General features: G+C 45.2%; 1 protein-coding gene across 1 annotated transcript; it reads right to left on the bottom strand.

The window, feature by feature from the left end:
- Positions 1 to 1,204: 1,204 nt before the first annotated feature.
- LOC134205784 (protein virilizer) lies at positions 1,205 to 24,157 on the bottom strand. Its single transcript, XM_062681377.1, has 5 exons — positions 23,934 to 24,157; positions 21,309 to 23,867; positions 2,907 to 4,507; positions 1,979 to 2,820; positions 1,205 to 1,921 (listed from the first exon to the last, which is right to left on the bottom strand). Exons 1-5 carry the CDS (start codon positions 23,991 to 23,993, stop codon positions 1,434 to 1,436), a joined length of 5,550 nt encoding a protein of 1,849 aa, XP_062537361.1. The 5' UTR covers positions 23,994 to 24,157; the 3' UTR covers positions 1,205 to 1,433.
- Positions 24,158 to 25,562: the final 1,405 nt, after the last annotated feature.

Genomic DNA, 25,562 nt, shown 5'->3' with positions numbered 1-25,562 from the left:
ATACAAACGGGCGCGAAACAAACAAAATTCAATTTTTCGAAGGAAAAGCGCCAGCAGGAAGAACGAGACAGTGAAGAGAAAGTAAACCGCTCACGTTAGGGCCACGTGCCACAGTCTGATATGTGTAAGGACATAAACGGGAACCTTCTTACAAACGAGCGTGAGGTGATTCAAAGGTGGCGGCAGCACTACGAAGAGCACCTGAATGGCGATGTGGCAGACGAAAATGGCGGTATGGTGATGGACCTGAGAGAACGCGCGCTGGACATAATTTTACCGGCTCCGGATCTCCAGGAAATCCAGGAGGAGATCGACCGGCTGAAAAACAAAAAAGCCCCTAGGGTTGAACACCTACCATGAAGGCTGTTTTAACACGGTGGTGAAGCACTGGCTAGAGCGCTGCACTGGGTTATTACCAGGGTTTGGGAGGATGAGGTTCTGCCGCAGGAGTGGATGGAAGGTGTCGTGTGTCCCATCTACAAAAAGGGCGATAAGCTGAATTGTAGCAACAATCAGATTGCTGAACGCCGCGGCTACAAGGTACTCTCCCAAATTTTATGCCGCCGACTAACACCAATTCAAAGAGAGTTTGTGGGGCAGTACCAGTCAGAATTTATGGGTGAACGCTCTACCACGGATATAATACAATCGGGACCAGCTATGGCAGCTAATGCACGGAAACAGATTTCCGTATAAACTGATACAGTTGATCAAGGCGACGATGCGATGTATCGGGTGACTCCGTTTCAGGGGCATTCTCGAGTCCCTTCGAAACGCAGAGGGTTACGTAAAGGTTATTCAACATCACTTTGGAGGGAGAATTTGGAAGGGCAGGAATCGACACGAGTGGTATGATTTTTACGAAATCCATTCAGCTATTTGGGTTCGCCGACGAAGACTTCGGTGGACCGGGCATGTAACCAGAATGTCGGACAATTACCTGATGAAAATTATCCGACGGACATAAGAAGGCAAAAGTGCACAGCGAGAAGTGTGGACTGATTAGGGGGAAAATGATCTGGGGACCCACCGCATCCTACATGGTTGGCTACGTGCAGCCATAGACCGAGCTGAATTGAGAAGACTTTTATGCACTGCACAGGCCACTCCGGCCTTAGTCTGAGAAAATAAATAACATACATATTAGTCCTGAAATTTCTAACTCGGAATTTTCTTTTCTGTCATATTTGATTCAAAATAACTATTATTTTTCCTAATTGCAAAACAAATGTATCGATTTTTATTTTTATTTGGAGAAGTTTAAATATAAGAAGCCGTATTGTAATAATGTATCTAAATGCGTAATGCGACATGCTATTACTAATAAACACGTCCTACAAAAAATTGAAGAAAATATTCTCGTCCTCCTTTGAAATCAGTTCACTTTACTTACCGACAGTACTATGCCACTAAGCATCAAACTTCTTGAAGTTCTAAATCGGTCGAGAATAGGGCCGACCACCATACCGATTGAATCCACGACCGGAGCGGGATCGGACATGTGGCGCCCCGAAATGATTCTGCGATGGCTCACGATAATGACTGTGGCCTCCGCCACCGCCACCACCACTCCCAAAGTGCTTACCGCTTCCCGATCCGGACGGACCATCGTGTCCTCCTGACCAGCCACTACCGCCCCCACCGCCACCTCCACCTGGTCCCCAGCCGGAACCGGATCCCGAACGACCACGATCCGAGAACGAACGTCCACGTCCTCGACCGCTTCCGCGGATTGTGATAATGTCTCGAGAAAGCTTGTTGTAGCCTGTGGGACCAGTTGGTTGTGCGCCGCATGTTTCAAGTGCCAAGAAGTCGTCCACGTGAAGAGACGGAGGACGTGACGTGTTCGGTGGACGTGACCGGAACAAATCACTGCGCGTTATGGGCGCACGAGTAAATCCGCGGCCTCGCAACGGAGTTGCTGCAAAAGACAATTAAATTATTCAAGTGAAATTATTTCGAGGAAATCCAAACTCACCGAAAATCTTCTTCTCCGGTCTTCCAGTGCTGGGTTCGACTTCGACACGTCGAGTACGGAAGCATGGAGCCGTAGCCACACGATCACGATTCGAGTGCGGGGAGGCAGACAAATGGAGCAACCGCTTGCAATCGGATGTTAGATTGATGTCCCCGCTGAGGCAACTCATTGCCAGCTCATTCAAATCGCACGGGACCTGTTCCCGTTCAAGGTCGTCCTCACAAGGCGAGAAACTCAACCAATAGCTGGCCTTGAGCTGGTCTTCATACTCCTCGCTGACGATGAACACGTTTCGGGAACCGTATTGGGTTACGATGCCTTCGGCCTGCGGAAGCGGTTCGATGACGCCAAAATCAAATTGGGTTTCCATCACACCGGGAGCTACATGCTTCAACTGATCCATCAGATAGAGAATATTCTCTTCGAGTGTATCAGCGGTGATGGCAATCGGCGGAACGGATTGCGAACCATCGTCCACCTCCGGCTCGATTGGATCATTCGGTTTCGTATCGTTTTTGAAGAACACGAGAAGCTCCTTCAACATGGCAGTGCAATCCGGAGCGTCCGCAGGGGACACCTCTTGGCCCTCTTTGCGGGATGGAAGAAACACGAGCGAGGCCAGTTGTTCGGGCGTGAGCTTGACGGTTCTTTTCGGTAGGTTGAATCCCACCAGCGAGGACTCATCGACCAAGATGAGTGAGCGCCAAAATTCTCCCAGCAGGATGAAGATCTGGCGGTACGTGTCAGGATTTTCGCGGGCCTTGTCGGCAAACTTCTGAACGATGGCCATGATGGGGTCCTTGCGTTTTTCCATCGCTGCGATCAAGGTGGTGAAGGTGATGCTGGGAATGATAGGAATTGATTTGTGTTTTATAAAAGCAGCGGAATTTTTGCGTATCAAAATATGTAAAAAGAAAAAAAAACTTACTCATGCTCAGTCAACAGCAGCATGGTGCGCAGAGCTGCCGTCAGCACACCAGCTCCCACCTCTTCGCTGGAAATGTTCTCCGCAATGGTGGCGCAGCAACTTTCGATGATCTCCTTCGGAGGCAGTGAGCAAGCCAGCTGCATCATCGGCGCAATGTTCCCAAACATCATCGCGAACTCCGAGTCCAGCAAATTCTGGAACACCATGTAGATGTTCTCCTGGGTCTGGTGGTGGGCCGGTGTTTGACCCGGATTCAACAGGATGTTGGTCATCAATTCCATGATGCGTCCGGACAGGATGGACAGTACGGATACCTTAACCGATGCGTGACAAACAAGGCTGCCCAGGAAGCTGAACAGTCGCGCATGAGAAGTGCTGGCCAGATTGCCCGAAAGCAGCGGCTCCTGCACAATCAGGTCGGTGATCGCTTTCGAGATAAGAAGGGTCATGTTCGGAGCGAGGTCCGACAGTTGCAGACAAACGCGACTGAAGATGACCAACAAAGGTGTGTAGCTGGATGGGCAGATGGTCTGGATCATCTCGGTGATGGCAGGGCTTTGAGGGTGTAGGTGAGCGGACCACAACTGCCTCTCGTTGACCATCTTATTGATTTCAATGGGGGTCAGCTCCTGGCGACATTGGATCGGGAGAGGCAACGGAAGAAGCTCGGAAAACACAAGCAACCCCGGTATGAAGTAATTAGGTCCAAAAAGAATAAACTTGATCAATTCACCAACCATCTGGGTCCACAGACTTTTGTGGATGTTGTTGGTATCGAGACCGTCCATTGGGGTCGGCTGGGTGAACGACAGGAGAATTTTGATGATATCCTTCTGAATTTCGCGGGCGTCGTTGATGGCCATAGCTGTTGGTGGGACACTTTGCATGAGGGCGTACGTGCGGAGAAGCGGCTCGATCACGGTCAGATCCTTGAACTCTGTATTGCGACACTCGATCAGGTAAGTCATCACTTTGCGAAGCACTTGGATCAAGGGAGTAAGGATCTGTGTGAGCAGGACGCCCTGCATGCTAACCAGACTCGAAGCATGAATTGCCGGCTGGTCAAAGTAAGTGTTGAGTTTCTCCAGAATCGAAATCAGCAGAGTCTTCCCATCAGCTGAATAGAACTGCAAGATCGTGTATTTGTACTTGAGTTCAATGTGACTCGGTTGTCCTTGTCCGTCGAATTCCGGTATTCCAAAGTAACGCAACAGACGCAACGCCATAACCAGATCCCCGGGGAACGTCGTTATGAACTCCACGCTGCGCTTCATCAACTCCACCAGAGGGTTGATGTCTTCGTTGGCGAACAGTTCGTTAATTTCCAGCGGCTTCAGGTAGACGGCCATTTCCTGGAGCATGGCGCTCACAGATGACTCAAACTGTTCGTGCTGCTTCACTAAGTTCAACAACGTCTCACCGTGGCGCACCAGATAACCAACTTTTGGGCAGTGTCGGACGGCACAGTCCACTAAATCTACGCTATAGCTCAAGATCGGCGATTTATGCTTGATTCCGGGAGAGCCTTCTTTCATGAGGGCTCGCTTTTCGCATTCGATCAAGTCCAGGAACAACTTCAAATTTCCGTCCATGGTGAGTACCTTGAAAAAAATATGAATTATATTAATAGGGGAACTGTACCGGTTTTGGCCATGTTCCTAATTTGGCCAATTTTGCGAATAACTCCAAAAATAAAGCAATTCGCAAGGGTTTTATTAGTTCCAACAAGAGATATATCCCTCACGCTTCAACGCTGCTTTAAACTGATCGATTATATTGGAAAAATATGTATTTTTCAGGGTTGGCCAAATTAGGCACTAAGTTGGCCAAAAACCGGTGCAGGATTCAACCAAAATGGACATCGGCATGACAGCTTGAGGGATATTTAATTGAAAAATGTTTAAACTAAATAAATTGTTTAGTAAAACGTTATTTCCATATAAACCGAAGGACCAAGACAGCTTTACAGAAAATAGAAAAATCCCTAAATTGGTGTTGATGCCAAAGACAGCGGGCAAGTCGGCCTCTTATAGACCCATTATACGCCTGACACACTCCTGGGCAGGATTATCCCCAACAGGTGGCCGAAATGTACGAAGCGGCAAGCACTAACTACCAATAATGCACTATTTGAATTTCGCAGAGGAGTATCGACGGTGGATGCTATTCGGACAGTACTCGATATTGCTTGAAATGCGTCTAATTAAAAACGAAGCGAAACCCTGCCAGTTACGAGAGACGAGAAAGACGTGTGCAAAAAAGTCAGTTTCGAAGCTATCGCCACATTGCACATAACGGGTGGCCACTAAATAACGGGATTGGAAAGAATTGCTCGGGAACTACAAAAAAGTACAGTTCAATCTGATATACGTTATATAAAAAAACTCAAAGGTGCAGCCCAATCGGGTTGGGCGACATCCATTTATTACGTAACGCTTGTAGGGGGGGAGGGGGTTACTTTACGGTTACGGTTACGGTTACGTTACGGGTTGTTACATAGGGGGGGGGGGGTATATCTTGATGTTACGTAACATAAAAATATATAGTTACATCCAGGCCAACCATCGATTCATTGCTACATCAGCTATAAACATCCGGTCACCAAGGAATCTGCATCATCAGCAGTTCAATAATATAAAAGGTGCAATCGATCGACCACGCGTTCTCTTTTGTAATTCAGCGACATCTAGGTGTTAAGTTCTAGTATTCAATATTGCAATCCGTTTAATGAATAAATGTCACGTTAGTGTTTTTTTTAAAGCCCGAACCGTTCCCAGCACATATTATTGGCGCAGCCGTCCGGTATCTGTGCCCGTGCGTGAAAAACAGTGTTTATTAGGATTCTTAAATCCTAGAGTAGGTCCGCGAGTAATTTTACTGTGCAGTGAAGTGAAAGTATCTGGTGTCATCGAGGGTGTACTGGGGTTGAGGCCTCACCGCGCGACACGGACCACAGAGAACCGCGACCCCCCACGACAGCAAAACAAGGTAAGTGAAATTTGTGCTCTATGGTGTACTTCGCGCGTTCTTAGAGAGACGTGAACAACTCATATCCAAGTTCCATTTACCAATCTGAAATTGAACCGTTCTAAGAGAGAGTTTAATTTCATCGTGGTAAATCATAATTGAACAGTGTTTGATTTAGTTTATCACCGGGAAAGTGGCAGTTCTAAGAGAAGCTACCTCCCAAACAGAATTGGCAAAGTTCTAAGAGAATTGCTGTTCTGAGAAATCACACGAGTTCTAAGAGAACGTGTGTTTCTACAAACAAATTTTACTACAGTTTAAGTTAATGCCTAAGATTCTGTGTGGTATACATTTACCTTAAGCGGATATCTATCGCGTATAGCATCCAACCACGTGTTGGCTTCACTCACGACAAGCACTCACAAAGCATGCCATCATGCGACGACCGTCGACATCGAAGTAGGCCATGCGCGGCACACACGCGTCAGCATTCACCATCGTAACCGTCCACGGAAGCACACGCTTGGGTAAGTAATTCCTCGTCAATTATATACAACAGCAAATGGCTGATCCCACATTGGCGATCCTGCCAGAATAATACTGGAATCTTCAAAGACTTGCATTTTTTTTCACTCCTGTGCTTTAAAAAGAAATTAGCTATTTTTGTAACAGTTAAAGAATGGTGGAAGTGTGAAAAGTGGCTGAATAAGCTCCTGTTCTGTACGTTATATTTCATTCCTTTAATTTTTTCCAACCATGCTGGAACACCACCATGCAGATGCTGCTGAATAGCAATACGAAAATTTGAATCAATGTGGGTATGGAAAACCACCATGCTTTGTTTGATAGCAAAAGAATATTTTCACCATTGCGCAAATACACCGATTTGTGGCAACGACGCCACAAGGTGTGTCTGGAGGACCACCATGCGTTACTTGATAGTAACAAGGATATTTGTATTACTGCGCAAATATTCCGTTTAGTGGCAATGACGCCTCAAGATGTGTCTTGAAGACCATCATGCTTTGCTTGAAAAAAAAAAGGATTATTTGAATTTTTTGCACAAATATTCCCGATTGTGGCAATGACGCCTCAAGGTGTGTCTGGAGGACCACCATGCTTCATATGAATAATTGCAAAACGTGCAAAACACAAAAAAAAAAGAGAAAAACGAGCATTCCCGCATCTATCCGCTTTTTATATTCCTTCGCAGATTTCAAAGTATGACTACCGAAGGAAAATACGTGCTGGCCCCGTTAGGTAACGATGGCGCATACGAAAGCGATAATCAGAGCGATGCGAGTGACGCTCGGAGCGACGCAGGATCAGTTGACATAGACGATCTGGAAGTAGCTGCCCACGAAACAGTGGAAGCTGACGTTACAGCACCGTGTGCAACTGGCGATATGAATGGAAGATTACTTCGTTTGGAAAAAATGTTGGAAAAATTCATGGGTCATCATTCGTCAGAAACTCTCGCGACGACTGACAAGGCAGACGAAAGCAAGATGAGTGAGTTGGAACCATCCTCTGGATCCGGGTTCACGGATAGAGGGACAAATATTCGTTGGGACCTCATTCCCAAGTTCCCAAAAGACGTTCCGGTTTTATTGAAAACTTCGAGATTGCCACATCGTTGTCCACTTTCACTGGGTCCGCAGATAGGGCAAAGCTATTGTACTTGTCGGTTGGAAAAAACTTGCAGGACATTATGAGTGCAGCGGATCTGCAACCGAATTATCGTGACCCAAGGTGCTACTCAAAGCTTGTAACGGGAATAAATAACTATTTTAGGTCAATGACCGACACGGCAGCTGAACACGAGGCGTTCCAAGCTATGCACCAAGCTGCGGGGGAATCTATCGTTACGTTCCATGCCAGACTGATTCAAAAGGCTCGACTGTGTGATTACAGTCCCGCCGACCAAGTCCGTTTCGCAACAGCTCAATTACTCAAATGCATGCGAAACAGATGACAATGGCTGTTAGAACTTACGGTTACGATGCTAGTTATATAGTACAAGCAGGCACAAGGGTCGAAGCTTATGAAGCGGGCCAGCAAAGTATGGAAAGATCCAATGTCCATGCTATTAACAGGAAACGAGAGCGGAGTCGTGAGAAGATTTTCTCGAAAACACGCAGAACCGAGGAGGCTCGTGATACTGGTGGAAAGAAGCCCGATCGCGAGGGGCATAATACACGCTGTTGGAGATGTGGATTCACATTCCACAAGAAAAAGACATGTCCGGCATTGGACAAAAAGTGTAACACCTGCGGACGAATTGGACACTTTGCAGGTACATGCCGAAGACAGTCGAAGAACACTGGCATCAATAGCATCATGGACAGACCACGCGAAAATAAGTTGGATGATCTTCCACGCAGATGGGCGAAAGATTCTTATGATGAACAGGTATGAATTTATTGTAAATACATATATCAGAGAAATAAACTCAATCGTTAGCGGAATCTTGTTATGCTCAAGATCGTAACATTATAGTTAAACCGCTTATATTTGAACATTCGAAAACGCTTTATAAAACTACTTTCATCACTCTCTTTTCCCTTAATTCTAGCAAATAATTGCTGTTTTATCACTGAGCGACGTAATCGTCAGTTGCCGTCTCAGCTCTTCCACCCCACTAAACTTTCTCGTTGATTCTGGCGCCGATGTGAATATCGTTGGTGGCGCCGATTGGAATCGCCTAGAAAAAGAATTTCGAAGCGGACATGCTAAATTAGAACTAATTGATCATTCCGTAGCCAAGGAAATTCGTGCATACGCGACGGATGCTCCTATAGTAATACGGTGCGCTTTCAGAGCTGAGGTTGAAGTCATGGGAGCACCCAAACCAGTGGTAACTGCAAAGTTCCTGGTTGTGGAAGAAGGTCGTCGATCATTGCTTGGGCGGCGAACAGCAAGCGAATTGAAATTGCTGAAAGTTGGCCTTTCAGTTAACAGCTGTGAAGTGCCCACCTCTGCGCTATTTCCAAAGATGCCCGGAGTTCGGGTTAAGTTTAGCATTGACAGATCCGTCCCACCCGAAAAAACGCCTACTACAACGTCCCGGCGGCGTACCGTGAAGCAGCCAGAGCACGCCTTGAAGATATGGAAGCTCAAGGTATCATCGAACGCGTTTTGAAAGCACCCGAGTGGATTAGCGGAATGTCTGCTGTACCCAAGGGTAAAAACGACTTCAGATTGGTCGTGAACATGCGGGCTCCTAACAAGGCAATACAAAGAGAGTACTTTCGCATGCCTTTAATCGACGAACTTAAGGTAAAACTTGATGGAGCGAGGTATTTTTCAAAACTAGACCTCAGTAATGCTTACTATCACCTCGAGCTGTGCAAAGAATCGCGCGATCTGACGACGTTTCTGACGGAAAATGGCATGTACCGGTTCATTATCGCCTAATGTTCGGGGTCAACTGCGCCCCTGAAATTTTTCAGCGAGAAATGTGCCGTTCATTGGAAGGAATCGATAACATTGTCATCTACATTGATGATGTGTTGATTTTTGCAGACAAGCTGGAAAAACTCAAAGCTACCACAGGTGAAGTGTTGAAAATTCTTCGAGCTAACAACCTAACTCTTAACGAGGCAAAGTGCGAGTTCGAGAAGGAATTTGTCATATTCCTAGGCCATGGACTTGATAAGGACGGATTCCACGTGGACGATGCGAAGGTGAAATCAATTAGGAGGTTCCGACCGCCGTCCAGTATATCGGAACTTAAAAGTTTTCTAGGACTAGCTTCATTTATCAGTCCCTACATCAAGGACTTCGCCAATATTTCGAGCACTCTTTGGCAAGCTACTACTGCCAAAAGCTGGTGCTGGGGTCCAGAACAACTTGCGGCTTTCGAAATGATCAAGAACAGGATTACGAATTGTACGACAGCATTGGGTTACTTTTCTGAAAGTGAACGTACTATCCTGTATACGGATGCATCGCCCAATGCTCTTGGTGCTGTCCTAATACAAGAAGGCACAACCCGTTCTCCCCGCATCATCAGCTTCGCGTCCAAGTCCCTCACTGACACTGGAAACGGTACGCTCAGAATCAGCGGAAAGCCCTGGTAACCGTGTGGGCTGTGCAGCACTTTTCGTTTTTCCTCCTAGGTCGTCACTGACGTGCTAGGCGTTGCTATTATTTTGAACCGGTCTCGAGAAAACTCAAGAAGAGCCTTAATAAGAGCCGATTGTTGGGCACTGCGTCTCAGCCCTTACAGCTACGACGTTGAATACATACGCGGTCGAGATAACATCGCTGACCCTTCATCTCGATTGTAATACAGGACGCGATGAACCATTTGACGAGGAACGCAGCCCATGGCAAATTGCAACTCTTGAGGCAAATTCAATACGTTTTTTTTAACTGAAGAGGAAATACGGAAAGAAACGGCCAAAGATCAGATACTTCAAAGTGTAATGGATGCACTGGAGACGAATGCCTGGCCAGAGAACCTTAGACGGTTTAAAAACGTGTCTAATGACTTATCAGTACATAATGGAATTCTGATTAAAAACGGATGCGCGGTGGTCCCATCTGAATTGCGTCAAAAGACTCTAAACTTAGCCCACGATGGACACCCGATGACCGCTAAGTTGAAGAGCATTTTGAGGGAGCGCGTTTGGTGGCCTGGCATTGGTACTGATGCTGAAGAATGGGTTAAGACATGCAAAACTTGCGCTACTAACGGCCGCCCAGAGAAACCTACCCCAATGAAACGGATTTTTGCACCCTAAACTGTTTGGGAAACAATCGCTTTGGACTTTAATGTCCCATACGCCCGGTATGGAGGTATTTCTATTCTGCTTATGGTTGATTACCGATCCAGGTAAGACTTTGATATTGATTTTTTTTCCCTATACATGTCTTTCTTTTTGATAGGTTCTTAATCGCCCGTCCTGTAAAGTCAACAAGCTTTGACCAAACCAAGCAAGTTTTAGAGGAAATCTTCGCCCGTGAAGGCTTCCCGAAACACATTCGATCCGACAACGGACCACCATTCAATGGGGACGAATATAAGAAGTACTGTGCTGACCGTGGCATTGAGACAATATTTTCAACTCCCCTATTCCCACAACAGAATGGGCTCGTTGAAAATTATATGAAGCTCGTGAACAAAGCGATGGCATCAGCAGTTAGTAATGGGTTATGCTTTAAAGAAGAGCTTCAGGCTGCCGTGAATGCGCACAACGCCGCAGCTCATTCCGTTACCGGTGTTCCCCCGGAGGAGGTCATGTTGGGCCGAAAATTAAGCGTAGACTCCTCTATTGCGTTCCGAGAAGACCCAATACGACGCTGAGCTCTTCAACCCCAAGGATCAACCCGAACAACTAAACTCTAAAGAACGTGAAGACTCCAAAAGAGGAGCGCGAGCAAGTTGCATCAAACCTGGAGACACAGTCATCATTGAGCGCATGTCTCGGTCTAAGGGAGAAAGCAGGTTCGATCCAGAAAAGTACACTGTTTTGAAACAGGACAACGGGAACCTGTTCCTACAGAACGATCGTGGACAAACGGTAAAGCGACACGTAACTCAGACCAGGAAGGTCGGCAACTGGCGCGAACCGTTCGAGGAGCGTATTGATTCATCTACCTTAATCTCAAAGGACATCTCACAGAAGAAACTAGAGCGGCCGAGTAGAACAAAAAACCCGCCTGGCTACCTAAAAACTACGTACAGCTGATCAAAATTTGAAAAACGAGCAATGGGTAATGTTTTCAACATAACCGCGAGTAGACGTAGGACTTGTATAAACGTAACGTATTTACAATTAACTTCTAACTTTTGGATCTATAGAGTTTGATTATAGGTATTGATATTGGAAACGACAACTTCCATGCTGTGTAGAATTATTAGCAATTTGTTTATTCAAAACTTCTGGAAATAAAACTAATAATTAAATACATAATTAAAATTGCTTCGTTTCTAACTATAAGGCCCTTATTTACTCAAGCAAATGTAGAGCATCTATAGATTTCTTTTTGATGTTAGTATTTGAAGTTTAAAAATTTTATTTATAAAACTTCCAGACTTGGGCAAAATGTGCTATTTTAGGGAACTGTCCTGTTTTCCAAACAAAGAAATACAGCACTAATTTCGTTGCTTCTTTTTGCTAACATGCGTGCTAACTGCAGAAAAAATCACAACAGTAAGAAACAATTCAGGGCAGCAGGGACTATGTCCAAGGGCTTGACGATCCCTCCCCAGGCCATCTGCGAGTTGTGGCGCCTGCCTAGGATGTGGTGGGGTTTGACAGTGGGCCCTGTTAAACCTCTATAAAAGCTGCATGTATCCGCAAGTAGGCTCCGCCAAAGCGACCGTGTGCCGCTCAAAGCGCACAAGCCCAAGTCCTGGTGTTAGGTGGGCGCTAAACAGCCCTGACACGACGGCCCTCCGACGAGACAGGAGGTTTGCGCAGGCCCAATAAGCCGCCTTTAAAAACCATTACGAACAACATAGAAGATAATACGACTCGATACAATCGGCAACGACCTGGGCGACGAATAAAGGATCACGATTGGAAGCTTGGAACATGGAACTGCAAGTCGCTAGGGCTTCGCAGGTTGCGATAGGATAATCTACGATGAATTACATCCCCGCAACTTCGATGTCGTAGCGCTGCAGGAAATCTGCTGGACAGGACAGAAAGTGTGGAAAAGCGGGCATCGAGCGGCTACCTTCTACCAAAGCTGTGGCACCACCAACGAGCTGGGAACCGGCTTCATAGTGCTGGGAAAGATGCGCCAACGCGTGATTGGGTGGCAGCCAATCAACGCAAGGGTGTGCAAGCTGAGGATAAAAGGCCGTTTCTTCAACTATAGCATCATCAACGTGCACTGCCCACACGAAGAGAGATCCGACGACGAGAAAGAAGCGTTCTATGCGCAGCTGGAGCAGACATACGATGGATGCCCACTGCGGGACGTCAAAATCGTTATCGGTGACATGAACGCTCAGGTAGGAAGGAGGAAATGTATAGACCGGTCATCGGACCGGATAGTCTGCATACCGTATCGAACGACAACGGCCAACGATGCATAAACTTTGCAGCCTCCCGCGGAATGGTAGTCCGAAGCACTTTCTTCCCCCGTAAGAATATCCACAAGGCCACATGGAAATCACCTAATCAAGTAACGGAAAACCAAATCGACCACGTTCTAATCGACGGTAAATTCTTCTCCGACATCACGAACGTACGCACTTACCGCAGTGCGAATATTGAATCCGACCACTACCTCGTCGCAGTATGTCTGCGCTCAAAACTCTCGACGGTGATCAACACGCGTCGGAGTCGTCCGCCGCGGCTAAACATTGGGCGGCTACAAGACGGTAGACTAGCCCAAGACTACGCGCAGCAGCTGGAAGTGGCACTCCCAACGGAAGAGCAGCTAGGCGCAGCATCTCTTGAAGATGGCTGGAGAGATATTCGATCCGCCATTTCTAAGCACCGCAACCGCTGCACTAGGCACGGTGGCTCCGGATCAGAGAAACGACTGGTATGACGGCGAATGTGAGCAGTTAGTTGAGGAAAAGAATGCAGCATGGGCGAGATTGCTGCAACACCGCACGAGGGCGAACGAGGCACGATACAAACGGGCGCGGAACAGACAAAACTCGATTTTCCGGAGGAAAAGCGCCAGCAGGAAGATCGAGACCGTGAAGAGACGGAGGAACTGTACCGCGCTAATAACGCACGAAAGTTTTATGAGAAGTTGAACCGTTCACGTAAGGGCCACGTGCCACAGCCCGATATGTGTAAGGACATAAACGGGAACCTTCTTACGAACGAGCGTGAGGTGATCCAAAGGTGGCGGCAGCACTACGAAGAGCACCTGAATGGCGATATGGCAGACAACGGTGGCGGTATGGTAATGAACCTAGGAGCACGCGCGCAGGACATGCGACTTCCGGCTCCGAATCTCCAGGAAATCCAGGAGGAGATCGGCCGGCTGAAAAACAACAAAGCCCCTGGAGTTGACCAACTACCAGGAGAGCTGTTTAAACACGGTGGTGAGGCACTGGCCAGAGCGCTGCACTGGGTGATTACCAAGGTTTGGGAGGATGAGGTTCAGCCGCAGGAGTGGATGGAAGGTGTCGTGTGTCCCATGTACAAAAAGAACGATAAGCTGGATTGTAGCAACTACCGCGCAATCACATTGCTGAACGCCGCCTACAAGGTACTCTCCCAAATTTTATGCCGTCGACTAACACCAATTGCAAGAGAGTTCGTGGGGCAGTACCAGGCGGGATTTATGGGTGAACGCTCTACCACAGACCAGGTGTTCGCCATACGTCAGGTATTGCAGAAATGCCGCGAATACAACGTGCCCACACATCATCTATTTATCGACTTCAAAGCCGCATATGATACAATCGATCGGGACCAGCTATGGCAGCTAATGCACGAAAACGGATTTCCGGATAAACTGATACGGTTGATCAAGGCGACGATGGATCGGGTGATGTGCGTAGTTCGAGTTTCAGGGGCATTCTCGAGTCCCTTCGAAACCCGTAGAGGGTTACGGCAAGGTGATGGTCTTTCGTGTCTGCTATTCAACATCGCTTTGGAGGGAGTAATACGAAGGGCAGGGATTGACACGAGTGGTACGATTTTCACGAAGTCCGTCCAGTTATTTGGCTTCGCCGACGACATTGATATCATGGCACGTAACTTTGAGAGGATGGAGGAAGCCTACATCAGACTGAAAAGCGAAGCTAAACGGATTGGACTAGTCATCAACACGTCGAAGACGAAGTACATGATAGGAAGAGGCTCAAGAGAGGTCAATGTGAGCCACCCACCACGAGTTTCTATCGGTGGTGACGAAATCGAGGTGGTTGAAGAATTCGTGTACTTGGGCTCACTGGTGACCGCCGATAACGATACCAGCAGAGAAATTCGGAGACGCATAGTGGCTGGAAATCGTACGTACTTTGACTCCGCAAGACGCTCCGATCGAATAGAGTTCGCCGCCGTACCAAACTGACTATCTACAAAACGCTTATAAGACCGGTAGTTCTCTACGGACACGAGACCTGGACGATGCTCGTGGAGGACCAACGCGCACTGGGAGTTTTCGAAAGGAAAGTGTTGCGTACCATCTATGGTGGGGTGCAGATGGCGGACGGTACGTGGAGGAGGCGAATGAACCACGAGTTGCATCAGCTGTTGGGAGAACCATCCATCGTTCACACCGCAAAAATCGGAAGACTGCGGTGGGCCGGGCACGTAGCCAGAATGTCGGACAGTAATCCGGTGAAAATGGTTCTCGACAACGATCCGACGGGAACAAGAAGGCGAGGTGCAAAGCGGGCAAGGTGGATCGATCAGGTGGAGGACGACTTGCGGACCCTCCGCAGACTGCGTGGTTGGCGAAGTGCAGCCTTGAACCGAGCTGAATGGAGAAGTCTTTTATGTGCAGCACAGGCCACTCCGGCCTTAGTCTGATGATAAATAAATAAAAAGAAACAAGTCAAGGCGCCGCAACCATACTAAAATAGAGGAGGTACGGCGAAGACGTCAACGAAACCTTATTTAACGTTTAGATCCCAGATCCCGAGTCTCCGTCAAGTTTAATACGACAATGTCTCAGAAAAGGAAAAACAAAAAATAAGATAAAGTTTATTAAAATATTCCTCTGAAATTTTTTTTACGGACTTTTTAAAACAATTACATGTAAGACAGCAAGATTTTCTAATCTAAGATGGATATTAACACTATTGCTGATTGTGCATTTTTAATTGCTAATGCCTTTTGCAAATAAATGAAAGTAATTATTTTAATCGAATTTTTATTTTCTTCAGCGTACTTTTTTTCTAGGGAATCAGAACTGTTATAGTATATCCATGTTTCAATGTACGTGTGGTTCAGTACCAAGCAATAACTTAACATATAGTCAGTCATATGACATGACTCATACCCATCCCGGGATCATATGGATTATGAAACCCATCACCTGGATGAGCAGACTAAATCTCTCTAGTTTTATTCTTCCTCATCCACCACCGCTGCCCTCGCTGCCACAGCCATCATCGGCCTGTAGCCGTGAACCCCGAGCGATGCGATGGGCGATTGCATCCATCGCAACCGACACCACTGCATCCAACCATCATCAAGCACAGAATGACAAAAAAATGCGCCCACTTCTTTTATGCATATTCGCAGACCCACCCACCGGCAGTTCTACCGCTGGTGACTGTATGCTGTCGCTGTGTAGGTAAACACAGCGAACGAACGAACTGAGCTTGAGCTTGAGCTTGATTGACTGCTCGTAGTTGCTACTCCATTATGACCAGATCAGCTGTTCTTGCACAGGGAACCAACAGATGTTTGCTTTGGACTAGCACACATCTTCAATGTACAAGTACTGGTGATCTCATTTGTTAGGTCATACTGGCGCCTGCCACGTCAGAATGCAAGTCAATGTAGGGAAGGGGGAGGAAATGATGATGCAATCACTCGCCCACTGCAAGCCGAATATACCTCTGCACTTGCCACGAGTTCATGCGGAATTTGTTGGAATTTCTGGGTTAGGTTGGAGAGGCAGAGGTCCGTCTTGGTTAACGAGCTGCCAATGTGATAGCTAGGAGAAGGTAACTGATGGAATTTCTAATTGGATGTAGGAAACGAGCTCTATAGTTCATTTCCAATTCTAGCAGATTACTGTTAGAATACTCAAGTTGAAGGTATAGGAATAGTAATGGAAACGGTATGGAAGTCCATTTCCAGTTCTAGCGATTGCTAGAACATGAGAAATAAAGAGAAAGATACAAAGTAGGAGAATGGAACGGACCTGGGATTGAACCCACGACCTCCTACGTATGAGGCAGAAGCAGTAGCCATATGACTACCAAGCCCGCTCTATAAACACAGCGAACGAACGAACGAAACGAAAAATGCGCGAGCAAAAAGCACGTCAGTACGCGTTTCTGTCACAAATTGTAATGACTCGCACACGGCTAGGCATTGCTAATTTTATACACAAAGAAAATCTTCCGGTAGACCTGAACATACCGTGACATACCGCATTCTGATGTCCGTGTTAGGGAATGCACGGATTGGTTACATATGAAATTTTGACTGGCATTGACAAGAATTGAAATTCTCATTAGCTAATCGTTAATAATCTTAAGTTTCAATAAAATAGGCAAAATGGTGGAGAGTGTCCAAGTCGATTGATATATAATTCTTAAAAATCCATCGAAAGATAAAGGCGCTATAAACGTTCAAAATCTTCCCTTCCAGCGTAACGCTCTCGATTTCCAAAAATCTAAATGACACCCAGTATAGTAAAGAAAGACGTAAGTCCTACGTCAAAACTTGGCCCATGTACAAAAAGCCTTAAGCAAATATTTTAGTGGTTACCCAATACCAAAGAAAAGTGTTACGGATCACGAGACAACATTCCGCTCAGTTCAACTTAGAAATTTTTTGAGTCAATTAGGCTGCTGCTTAGAATACTTCTTCAGAAGCTAACGGGCAAGTTGAAAGGGCACATTCAACGATTATAGAAATTTATAATTCAAATAAACACAAATTTCAGAACTTAGGAGTGAAATCAAGAATAAAATTGGCAGTTGCGTTGTATAATGAATCCATCCATTCCAGTACAAAACTCAAACCAGTAGAGATTGTTTTCAATTTAAATAATGCTCGTAATTCTGAGGAAATAATAGGTAAAGCTCAGGAGATGTTTGAAGAGGCAAAAACCAACATGTTAAGGGCTCAGCAGAAAATTTTAAACAAAAATTCAATAAAAGAGGACCCACCAGTAATTCAGGAAGAACAGGAAGTTTTCGTGATACCAAACATTAGAACTAAAACCGAACCAAGGGCTAACCCAACCATAGCTAAAAATGTAGATCAGAAAACCTTTGTAAACTCTAACAATGTAAAAAGACATAAAAACAAGATTAAAAGATTGAGGAAACGTTAACTAAACAATCATAACCGACTAACAATAACTAACTCAATTTCTCCGCTATCTTCTATTACTTCTAGATGAAACTCATCGTATTCGGAGCGATATTCTTTATGATAGGAATAAATTGTCAAGAATTAGGAATCAAACACTTGAATAACGATCCCATTGTTATCTTAAAGAATGGAAAATGCAAAATTCAAACAGGAACAACAAAGCTAGTTCATCCATTAAACTTAACAGATATAGAAATCACGATGGAATTAGTATCAACATTGGCGTATAAAAAGATTACTAACCCACTAACAAAAATAGTAAAACAAAAACTTCAGGAACTGTACACAAATTTTTAACAAATACGACCTAGGGGAGAACGGTCCAAAATGCACCCCTGGGGCAAAATGATAAAATACAAAGGCGCATCATCTGTGGAAGTCGGGCCTACTACGGGCTCCAGAAGAAACTGCGGTCAAAAAAGATTTGCCACCGCACCAAATGTGTTATGTAAAAGACGCTGATAAGACCGGCAGCGGTTCTCAACCTGGGGTACATGTACCCCTGGGGGTACCTTCGCTGGCCCTAGGGGGTACCTCGGATAAAAATGCATAATGGCGGACGTATTACAATTCTAATCGGAGCTTATTGAGAATAGGAAGGGCTGCGGAACAATAGATCAAATGGATAAATGTCGAACGAGAAAATTTAAAAAATCTTTTATATAATCTATCTGATTTAAACAAAATGTTGAACAATATGTTAGAAACATGCTTTTGAACTAAAATCTAGAATCTAAAGGTTTGGAAGCCTCCGTTTAAGAGGTATGTAGGCTTTTTCAGAAAAGTCCAGTTGCTTCGTTGCAAGAGGTTTAGAAGCATCTGTCTACGCTTAACTTCAGAGCAGCACGAATGCCTCCTTTCAAGATGTTCAGAAGCCTTCTTTCGAAAGGTTCGAAAGCTTTCTTTCAAGAAACCTGTGTTTCCTTGCAAGATGCCCGGATGCCTCGTTTTAAGAGAGTCGGAAGCCTTCTTTCAAAAAGCTCGGAAGCCTCCTTTCAAGAGGCTCGGAAGGTTCTTTTCAAAAAGCTCCTTTCAAGAGGCTCGGATTTTAAGAGGCTCGGAAGCCTTTTTCAAGAGGATCGGAAGCTTTATTTCAAGAGGCTCGGAAGTTTCTTATCAAGAGGCTCGGAAGCCTCGTTTCAAGAGGCTCGGAAGCCTCCTTTTAAGAGGTTCGGAAGCCTCCTTTCAAGAGGCTCGGAAGCCACATTTCAGGAGGCTATAGGAAGCCTCCTTTCGAACCTTATGACTTTTAAGAGGATCGGAAGCCTTCTTTCAAGAGGTCGGAAGCCTCCTTTCAAGAGGCTCAAAAGCTTCCTTTCAATAGGCCCGGACGCCTGCTATCAAGCCGGAAGCTTACTTTCACGCGGCTCTGAAGCCTCCTTTTAATAGGGCAGAAAGCATTTTTTCAAAAAGCTAGGAAGGATCCTTTTAAGAGTCTCGAAAGCCTACTTTCAAGTGAATCGAACGCATCCCTTCAAGAAGCTCGACTTCTTCCAAGGGGGTTAAAAGCATACTTTCAAGAGGTTCAGAAGCACCCCTTAAAGATGCAAAGGAAGCCTCTTTTTAAGTTTCCCAAAAGCCACCGTTCAAGTTGCTCGGAAGCCTCTCTACAAGAGGCTCAGAAGCCTCTTACCAAGAGGTGCGGAAGCATATTTTCAAGAAAATCAGAAGCTCCTTTCAAGAGGCTCAGAAGCCTCTTTTTAAGAGGAACAGAAGCCTTCTTTCGAAATGCTCAAAAGGCTCATTTTAAATGGCTCGAAAGCCTTCTTTCAAAAGCCTCGGAATTCTTCTTTAAATAGGCTCAGAAGCATCCTTTAAAGATGCAAAGGAAGCCTCCTTTTAAGTGACTCAAAAGCCGCCATCCAAGAGACTCGAAAGCCTCTCTACAAGAAGCTAAGAAGCCTCTTATCAAAAGCTGAGGGAGCCTACTTTCAAGAGATTGAGAAGCTCCTTTCAAGAGGCTCGGAAGCCTCCCTTGAACGAACCCTTTCAATTATTATTCTTTCAAAAGACTTGAAGCCTACTTTCAAGAGGGGGTACCTCAATTAGTGCAAAAGTTTGAAAGAAAAAGGTTGAGAACCCTGGTTTAGATGTAAACTAAATTAATGAAAATGATCCAACTAGCCGAGGTGCTCAAAGAGAAATCGAGAATGGTTTGGTTGTTTCGTTACACGCGAGGTAAGTTCTTCGTGAATCCGAGAATTACATTTCTTGGGCGTTTACATCAAAAATAGTGCTCATCATGGAGCGAACCTGATCGTCGTAAAGAAACGGAGGTAAGCGAAAATTTGTCAAAATAAACTTTGGTAACCATCTGCCTGAACGTTGACCGAAGCATTTATGGGTTGGCCCAGAATTCAAAAACGGCAAAGCAAACGTGGGACAATCTGCGAAATATTTTAGAGGCCAGTTGTAGCTCAACTCGACGGATCATACTTCTAACAAAGCTGATGGGCATCTGATTGGTTGGGGCCGAGGTGGATGATGACGTTGTTTGCCAGCTGGCTGAGGTGGGTTTCAAAGATGTACCTACCAGGATGTGCAGTAGAGTGATTCAAATTTTGACTGCCCTCCGATGCTTAAACGATAACATTTGCCATTTTAATAATCCTCCAAAATTTTTAGCAAATTTGGATGTGTTTTGATTGTGCACACGTCATTTAAAGTTTGTATGGAAATTACTGTGAAAACCGAACTTTATGTAAAATACCGTTCCGTGAGGTGGTCCATGAACTATTAAAATATAATCAACTAAACAACACATTGACTACATAGAATTTACTTCTCAAGCTGAAAGGCAGTTGTTGTTGCGAAGCGATTTGTCGTTTGGAAGCAACATTGTGATAAAAACAAAAATGCTCATTATTGATATTTATGTCATTCTTTTACGTTTGATTTTCTCTCGATTCAGTTTTTCCTTAATACTTTTTCTTGCAAGCATCAAATCGTTTCGCAACAAATGCGGCCTATTTCCTTATAAAATTTCCTATGTTGCCGACATACTCATACGTTTTTAAAGCCTCATATGAAGTGTTGGGGAACGGTTTACCATAAAAGTTACTGTTTTCATAGTAATCTTCATACAATTCATACAAACTTCAAACGTGCCCACTCAAATTACATCCAAATTAGCTAAAAAAAAATTAAGCATCGTGAAGCAAAAAACTCTAAATTTGAATAACTCTAATGTGCAGTTTGTTATACTTAGATTTGTCGAAAAAGTAAATCAGACGATTTTTGGTCTGCTCAACACCCTCATTAGAGGAAAAGGTCCTCAACTAAGGTACCATTTTTAGCTAGAACAAGTTGGACGTGGCTAGAACAAATCCTTTAATGAGGGCCCCGCATCGAACAAATTTTTGAAAAAGTTAGCCCCATATCAGTTATGTGCAAGTCTATACATTTGTTTGTTCAAAATATAAAACAAAAATCACTAGGTACATACCTCAACGACGTAACGTTTGCCAAGGCTGTTGGCCAGATAGAATAGACCCTGCAGATGTTCGACCAGCTTGTCCAAATCATCCTTGGTGTGACCGATCGCATCCAGGTAGTAGATGGTCTGCAGCTTATAGGCCATCTCCAGTCCGAGCAGTTGCCCGCGAGTCAGATCGTGCAGCAGGTCCTCCGGGTGGGTCTCGTCATTGATCGGACACTGCTGGAACAGAATCTTGAGCAGCACATTGACCGAATCGATTTTGTCGGCCAGGAAGTGCAACTTTTGGTGATTTTTCAGCAGCGCTGCCAGCAAATCATACACCGCTCCTATCAGCGAGGAGCAGGGAAGTTTCATCTCCAGTAACAGGATAATCGTCTCCAGTAGGTTGTGCACGCTGAAGAATGCCACAAAGCTACGGTTGGCGGACAGTGCGGATTTGATGTCTTTGTGAATTTCGAACTTGGCCGACACCGGGAGGAAACGCTTCGGTTGACTATAAGCAATGGCATCCCAGGTGAGCGCTTTCGTTAGTTCACCAAAGCAGTTCTCCAGGATGGATACCATCGAAGGATCGGCCTTGAAATTCGGATCGTTCCGAAAGGCGTATATGTCTGTAACAGTGCTGCGAATCAAATCGAGACTTTCGTACATGTTGATCTTCTTCAGCAGCGATTTTAGAGCAAAACTGATTCTTGTCGATGGGTTCTCTTGGATCAAATCCAGCAATATCTGGTAGCCGTTGTATTCCGGACTGAGAAAATATTCTAGGCCGCGTTTCGTATCCAGGCACGCATAAATCGAGCGAATGATCATCAGCTTGATCGAGAGGGCCATGTAGCTCTGCGCATATAAACCAAGCAGTTTGTCGAAAATATTGAAATCTGTCTGCTCCAGAATAACCTTGATGAAAGCATCCGTGGAACCCAGGAATTCGATCAGACGTATACCGGCCTTCATGTGCCGCAGCTTAGAAGCCGGCTGTGGTTGGGTCATGGCACGATCCACGTCAAGGCCTAATTTTATGCAGTTCATCAGAATATCTACCCCCTCGTTTTTATTCTCAATCCAAACATTGGCCGCCTTTTCAAACTTCTTTCTGCATTCTGCGTGGACGAAGATTTGATTCAAGAGATGCACGCATTGCTCTGTGTAATCGACAAATCCTTCTTTGAAATCTGCAGTTTCTGCTCCGAAATCTGCCGTTGTTTTAGCACTGTACTTGTTGTTTTTGAGCAGATTCTCCAAATGTTTCAAAATCGTTGGGTTCACTTCCGAACCTTGGTCTGGTGCGTACTTCTTCAACACCGCCACGAATGGATTGAATGCCTTATAATAGTCCTCAGTAGGCTCGTATTCCATATCGTAATCATAATCCTCCGTAATCTCCTCATCACTCAGAATCGGTTCAAACTGCTCCGTAGCGGACAGAGCATCTTCCTCGGGTACCAAAGCTGGGGAAGCTACCGGAGTAGCCGATGCCGATGCTGGACTTCCCGTAGCTCCCGCTGCAACAGCTTTAACACGACCTTCAATCGGCCTCTTATCGTACTTTCCGTGAACCCCAGGACCACCGTGCCTAAAATCGTCATCCTCATAGTCGTTAGATGAATCCATCGGATCTGGGGAACGCGGTCTTCTTGGCGAATCGATCGGCGACCTTGGCCGCCGACGGTCGTCTTTTTCCAAATCGTAAGACGAACCGCGTCTAACTCGGTCATACGAATTGCTGCGAATTCTTCTACGGTTAGACGCATAATCCGGGCTGCGTGACCATTCTCGCTTCGGCACCGTACCGCTGTATTCTTTACACAAACTAGGTGACCGGGAATATTCATGGCTCCTTCCCCTTGATCTAACTCCCGGTTCGTAGTGCATTTGTCGTTCCGTCGAACGTGATACCCTCTTACCACGTTTGTCAACCACCTCGCAGTCCATTTTGGGCGAACTGGGCTCCGCTGGACTGGCCACCACCACCGACGCAGCTACTCTTCTGGCGTAAGGCCTCGGATCCTTCGGAATGTCCTCTCCATCCGCCTCCGGATACTCTTTTTGCACAAACACCTCCGTTGGCACCACCGTCACTGTAGGTGGCTCTTCCGGCCATTCTTGTCCCACCCCGATCGGCTCAGCAATTCCTCCCGGGACATCAACCACCACCATCTCCACCGGAGCCTCCGGTTGTGGAGTCGTTTCCCGTGGCGATACAATCGGTTCCGCAATGTTTGCCGTCAGGATGCCGTACACTGCCAATGTAATAGTCGTGTAAAATCCCTTCAACACCAACCCATCCGTTGGAATTCTTCGGCTCCCATCATCCGGTTTTCCACACTCCAAATGAATACAATTATTTTGGTTGTACTCAAAATCTCCCAAGCACTCGAACGTTGGCGCACCCGGCTTTCCCAAATCGTTCACAAACAGTTCGATTTTGAACTGCGATGGATTGGTTGCTCCCAAACGAACACCCCCGGGAAAGTCCGCCTGGACTCTTGCACCCAGTGGGATGATGCGCACTTCGGTGATGTAAACCGGCTTCGGAAACTGCACCAAATCCAAGTTCAATTTCTGAAATATTAAATTCAATTTGAGCATCCCTATCCTATATTCAAACGTTTGAAAAGTCAACTTTACCTCATATGTGTCGTGCGAAAATGTGTCGAAAAACAACAATTCCGGAATTTCCTCGTCCATTTTTTAATTGTTTTCACAGCTGTAACACTCGCGACAACTTTTGCAACAAAGTTTTTCACGAAAAAACAATTTTTTCACCGAATATTCACAAATTTTTCACCCACGGTCAGAGAAAGCACGCCCAGAGAGAGCCGCCACTGATGAATGAAACAGACAGACAAACGTCACCAGCCGAGCCGAAGACAAAACAAACTTGAAAGGTGGTTGATTTGCAGCGGCACACATGTAAATTTGGCCCTGGACGGCAGCGCGAAAACAAAATGAGGACTGGGGTGATGCTTTTTTATTTCAGTCCGGAAAGGCATGTAGGACGTCAATTTAAAAATGCTTATTAAAACGTTAAAACAGATTTTACCGAAAACAGTTTTATTTCTAGACTGCTTTTTGAATAGGTCCTATGTGTCATTCACATGAATCAGAGTAATCGATGTTCAAAACTTCCTAAAATATAATCAATTGCCATTTAACACAAAAGCATCAAAAGCTTTCAGATAGCACGCCATAAAATTGATAAAAATTGGTATTTTGGATTGTAATTCAAAATCGTCATTTATTACTGCTAAATATTTTGTTTTTTAATAAATTTTATTTTAAGTCGTTTTGAGAATTTATGCGAAAATTCGACCTAATCGATGCGACCTTAAATCAGTAACCATGTCACTTTCGACTAGTATGTTTCGTCGTTCTGTCAATTTGCATGTTCATGCGACCTGACAGATCGGACCTGTTGATGGTTGTTGTTCTACTTGCGACCCAAAATGTAAACTAAAATATTGTGGTTCCAAGTTGATCTATTTTCCTAAAGTGTACTATAAATTGGATCTGTTATTATTTATTATTCGATCCGTACGGTGGATTTCCTGGCCTCGGTGCATTGCTTTGTGCTACCTATCTGTAAAAAGCCTGTTAAATTGATTTCATCGGACAATTCACGAAGGTAATGTATCAGTATTTTAGTAACTGTAACTTTGCAACGTTTTCATCATCTCATCCATGATATCCGCTTTCAGTAATATCTAAACCAATCGTAATAATGGCCTTCCGGCGTTTGGCAGTCGGCGCGGAATATAGTAGCGTTTAAACAGCTATGCGACATCACTTTCCGGGCTCTTGCCGTTGCCGAAGAGTAAAATCCCAGACAGATGGAAACCCGGACGGATAGTATATGAAAATATATGGAAAATGTGATTCTTCATGCAAGACTGCTCCTACATTACATCCCTTGATGGACATGTCACCGCTCCAATTTTCATCGCAGCTAACAAATTTCAACTCGAAAAATTCCTAGACCGGACCCAGCCTTCAGCATGGTCCAGCCTGATCCAACCACCTTCTTGATCTTGGATAGCTCCTCCCAGTGGGGATGTAATGTCAATAAGAAGAAGAAGTTATGTTTTACCTCATTTTTCTTGGTGCATTATGCACTCTAGAGTTCATTATAATTCAATAACCGAATTTAGAAGTAAAAATAGACGATTAAATAATTACTTTGTCAAATACTCTGAATCTAAAAAATCAAAAATAAACTATGTAGTTATTATGCAGATTTGATAGATTCAATTAAAGTTA

Source organism: Armigeres subalbatus, chromosome 1, assembly GCF_024139115.2.
Source record: "Armigeres subalbatus isolate Guangzhou_Male chromosome 1, GZ_Asu_2, whole genome shotgun sequence".
In the NCBI taxonomy this organism is placed as follows: Eukaryota; Metazoa; Arthropoda; class Insecta; order Diptera; family Culicidae; genus Armigeres; species Armigeres subalbatus.
This window is presented reverse-complemented; position numbering and strand designations above follow the sequence as displayed.